We start from the raw sequence: 4,844 nt of genomic DNA, 5'->3' as shown, positions 1-4,844 counted from the left end.
AGCAATTGAGTTAAGCAACAAGGAAGAACTTAATACAAAAAGATACAATATACAGCCTACACTGAAAGGATAATTGTGGAGAAGTAATGAGAAAAAAAATTCAGAACATACCTATTTGCTTTTTTTTTTTTGCTAATACTTTCAAAAGTCAAACATCTCCAGTTCATCATGTTTCTCTAACAGTTTATTAGTAAACTGTCCAGTCTAGCCAAAAGCAGAAAATACAAGAGTCAACTTTAAGAGACATCTGTAACACTCCTAAGTACAGACTTGTTCATATAAGATGAAAATGCATCATTTTAATTACAAATCTAAAAGCCAGTGAGATAGACTTCTCTAGAATATCAGTTATTGTCTGAGAGTACTAAACTATTGCATACAAATGATCAGTAGAGCCCAGATTCCAGAGCAAATCCTACAGTGTCCTTTTGCTGTTCAGTGAGATCATATTAAGTCTTACCTTAAATGAAAAAAAAAAAAGTACATACCAAGTTATAGCAGGCAGGCAAGATTACCACTAGCATATACAACTGTGTCTGAGCAGCAAGCTGAGCAGGTGGGAGCAGGGGAGAATAAATTTCTAAAATAATCTGCTACAGCTAAAAACGTTCCTACCTTTTCCATTTACAGATATTATACACTTTTTACACAGGACAAAAACACTTGATAGGAAATTCAGTCAGCTTTCCAACCAGGCTGAAAGGCACCTTACCAATATACAGGATTTTTTTCCTCCCCTCTTGCACAATTTAAAATTATTTTCCCACACCCTAAAATGTCTTCTTTTAGGTCTGCTGAGAGCAGGAAATGAAAGACCTACATATGAAAAGCGAGATAGTATTTGGAGGAAGAGAATATTTCTAACTTTCTCAAAATAGCAAGTACTTGTATGATTGAATTATCTCCTTAACAGCACAACAATGGCAACATTTCAGAATCAAAATACTTCTGCATCTTTGTATATAGTTACCCTAACTTGTTTCTATTGAACTAGAATGGTCAATTACTGCCTAAATACAAATTCTTATCAGCAACCAATTCTAATTGGAAACCTAAAAGTTTTACTCATAAGGTTATCTTTATTGCCCACAAAGGGGGGAAAAAAAAAAAAAAAAACTTAACACTGTTGCAGAACCCAAAGCACTTCTCTCAAGAAGTTGATGATAATGAAGACTCACCATAACAAAAGCAATTTCATTACTTCCCTGCAAAGATAATTAAAGTAGGTGCATTTTCATCCGGAAATACTCTTATTTTTTTCCCCTCAAGGTCTTCCTGAGCATTAAAATTCATTGATAAATGCTGAGCTTATTACCCTGCCTGTTATTGCAATAATGGCACCATTTAACACATGAACAAATACTGCTACTCTTTTCATAAGAGTACAGAATGTATGTAAAAGATCACTGCACTCCTGTTTCATGGAGAAAAGCAAGGAAACTAGCTATGCCAAGGTAAAACTTAGCACCAACAATTTGTGAATCTTACCTCTCTAGCACCTACTTACCACTTCAAAGATGATACCAAAGAAGAATTAAACAGACCTTACACTCAGCTACTGAATACTGAATACCTAAGCATCAAGCTTTACATCCATAAGGAACTATTTGCAAAGAGGTAAACATCAGTGAGGAATACAGAGCTATTCAACAGAAAAACTGAATTTCAAAGTAAAACCCTAGATGTCTTCACTAGATTGTATACTCCTGGGAAAATGGTAAGACATACATTCTATAGGCCTGAATAGCTCAAAGAAAAATTAAAGTTCGTGCTGAGAGCTAAACAGAGCCAAAGGTATATATTTTATCTACAGAATTAGAGAATACAGAGATTCTACCTCTCACTTTGTTAAAAAAAAATGCATTTTTAAGTCCTACATTTGCATAAACATCAGTGGTAAAAGTGTTCACTGTCAATATTCTATTATACTCCTAAAAAGCAATCAACTATTGTTTTCATCTCTCCGGGTCACCAAATAGAAAATTACACCCCCAACCACAATTTTTTTTTTTCAGCTATACTCATACTTTTGTAGTGTAAAATTAAAACTATAAAAGATATAACGAGATAGATTAATTAGTCATGGCATCTCCCCATCTTCCTCTTTCCAAAAACCAGAAAGCCCACATAATCTGTTTCTGGTAGTCAAGACAGCTAGCATCAACCATTTCTGTTCTGTTGCCAAGCTATGTCTAAAAACCAAGATGTCGGGCATCTATGACTATTACATTCATCTACAACTAACTGCCTATGGTTACTCTGCCCACATAACTCTACCCACATAGCAAGCAAGAGCAGCTGTTCAGAAGATTAAGCAGGAAAAGTGTACTAGACCGTGACAATCAACTGTTAACAAATTTGTGGAACTTATATCTAAACCATTTCCAGGTGCTGAAGTTGTTCTTCCAAGCACAAGAAGAGGTAACATATCAACAAAACCATAGGGACAACAACACAGGGACACCAATCTACTAAATAACATCTGAATATCAAAGGAAATTGTTGTTTAGTTATCTGAGCTTTTCAAAGATTAAGAAAGTCAATGAGGCTTGCAGAGGTCAGCCAGTCCAAAGATTTCTAGGAAACTGACTCCTTTAACTAATAGTGAAGCATGTATTCTTTTATGTGGTTTTAAACAGTTCCTCTGGTAATTGTGTGTATTTGAGATGGCAAGAGTTCCCAGGGAAAATAAAACTAGTTCTGAGTTACTGTCCATAGCCTCCCTGAGCAAAGCTCCTTGCCAATACTAAATAATATAATTAAATCTACCTCATCGCCATGGCAGGGGGAACAAGAAATGGCTGCCACCCCTGAACTCAACCCAAGAGCAGAATGTCTGAGCCAGACTTCCACAGAATCTTGCTTTAAACCACTTCAGGAAGTCACCTGGGTCCCAGCATATCTATCCAGTGCAAAGGTGCAGGCTCCTTCTAAAGCAGATATCTGCTTTCGAAGTTTTACCCTGCTCTCTAAAAGATGTTCATCTCTACATACAGCTCACAGAGATTAACCCCTTAATGTAGATACTTCAGTTAGACACTGAATATCACAGAGCATCCCCACAAGGGGGCTACTTACAGCCTTACTACTGCTAAGAATAGGATACAACCACTTGGTGATATAGATCAAAATTGGCTTCCAAGGTGCTTTGTAGGAATGTATTGCTTTAAATGAAAGGAACAGGTCAAGAAGTGGGGCTGAGAAACACTGTCACCCTCAAACTCTGCTGTTTAAAATGTCTTTGAGTGATCAAAATTTGACATACAATGACTGCAAAATAAATACAACTGAACACAGAAATAATGTTTTTACAGTATCTAATACACTGATATAAAACAGTTCTTAACTTAGAGGCTTTTTTGTTTGGAAAGTACAGATACACTTGTGACAGCTCTTTAGAATACAGTAAATTATCAAATAACTGTTTTTATCCGTATTTTCCTGCTTTTAGTTTAGACAAGAGTTTTAAAATCCAAAGTAAACAAATAAATAAGTAAATAAACAGAAAAGATGCAATAAAACTAAAAGGCAAAATGTTTCCTTACCTTCCACAGTCCTACAACAACTCCTGGATTCAAACTGAAGAGTTGGACAAAGTTATCAGACCCAACTGCTACACTGCTTTCAGTCAAGTGAGAAAGAGAATACTCAGCAATTAGGGAACGTCGACGAGGACTGTGATAAGAACACACAGAATATAGTAACAAGATTATAGACGTAATACAGATAGGCTTTCTAGGAAAGAAACAAATTCAGATAGCTCCTACAGCAAGTAACAACAATAAAAATGTCAAAAATCCTACTTTAAAACTCACCCATTCTTGCTGGGAGCTGTGCTTTGGTCAGGAAGCAGTGGTATAACTCCAAATAATTTTAGGGTTGACAAAATGTCTAAGCATGGCCAACCTGTACCATACCAAAAGATACTAACAGATGTGTGCTTAAATGATAGGTGTGACTTCTCCATCACATGTTCCTTTTCATTTTTGTCCTTTAGAACAATTATCCAACTCAAGCCAGAGGTTCTGTTATTCAGGAATTGAGAGAGAATGGGAGTGTTTAGAAAAACAAACAAACCAATCACAAAGGTTCTCAAAGTCACTATGCTTCCAATAATATTTCTAAATTTGAATTAATTGCTATTCGTTTAGATCATTCATAGGCTATGAATGTACCTTCACAACACAACATGCATTTTATAGATCTATTTTCACATTTCCTCAGCTTTCCAAAGCCATTAATATTCTGTACATTTTTCTTGAGTAAACGTCTTTTGTGACAAGGCATTGCTTACTTTATAGCTTTTTGGTTTTTACATGGAAGACCTGTACATAGATCTACAGGTTTAACAAGTTGCATTACTCTAGTTTTGACAGCAGCTATTTGTTTCAAGATATATTCTTTCTTCCAGTATCCAGGCTTTCTATCCTCTACAACAGCACAGCTCGAAGGAACAGTTTCCATCTGTAATAACTCATTTTTCCAAATTCTCCGTTTTGCTGGAAAACAACTGAAATAGATTTTCAGCCAGATTCCACTGAAAAAAAAAGAAACAGAAAACAGAGGAAAATCACACAAATTTCAAGTTACTTAATTATAAGCACTAACCATCTAATCACTTCAGCAATACAATAGAAAGCCCATCTTATACAGGCAGATCTCGGTTATCACCGAGCATAATGCTGGTAGAAAATATGAAGTCTCAGAGTATCAGCAAATAGGGCTTAATCTAAATCTAAGTTTAAAGAGGACATGAAGGCGTAGCCTCCCATATACCGGTCATTGCAAAGGCACAGGTTTTTACAGTTTTCCATATTATGATCTCTGAATAGCTCATATCAAGT

General features: G+C 35.7%; 1 protein-coding gene across 1 annotated transcript; it reads right to left on the bottom strand.

The window, feature by feature from the left end:
- Positions 1-98: 98 nt before the first annotated feature.
- Positions 99-4,787, bottom strand: LOC100541658 (F-box only protein 15-like). The gene is made up of 5 exons (XM_019613915.2): positions 4,295-4,787; positions 3,816-4,025; positions 3,546-3,675; positions 1,123-1,205; positions 99-204 (listed from the first exon to the last, which is right to left on the bottom strand). Exons 1-5 carry the CDS (start codon positions 4,462-4,464, stop codon positions 177-179), a joined length of 621 nt encoding a protein of 206 aa, XP_019469460.1. The 5' UTR covers positions 4,465-4,787; the 3' UTR covers positions 99-176.
- Between the last annotated feature and the right edge of the window lie 57 nt (positions 4,788-4,844).

Source organism: Meleagris gallopavo, chromosome 3 (genome assembly GCF_000146605.3).
Source record: "Meleagris gallopavo isolate NT-WF06-2002-E0010 breed Aviagen turkey brand Nicholas breeding stock chromosome 3, Turkey_5.1, whole genome shotgun sequence".
Lineage (NCBI taxonomy): Eukaryota > Metazoa > Chordata > Aves > Galliformes > Phasianidae > Meleagris > Meleagris gallopavo.
The sequence above is the reverse complement of the archived record's forward strand: the minus strand, read 5'-3'. Positions and strand labels throughout refer to the sequence as shown.

Bases quoted from the DNA above. Each gene is read 5' to 3' on its own strand.
- LOC100541658 (XM_019613915.2), bottom strand. From the start codon at position 4,464: ATGGAAACTGTTCCTTCGAGCTGTGCTGTTGTAGAGGATAGAAAGCCT. The intron at 4,026-4,294 runs GTAAGCAATGCC...CCTGAATAACAG, and splicing joins AAAAACCAAAAAGCTATAAA to AACCTCTGGCTTGAGTTGGA. The intron at 205-1,122 runs GTTAAGTTTTTT...GCTTTTGGCTAG, and splicing joins GCTTTGGGTTCTGCAACAGT to ACTGGACAGTTTACTAATAA.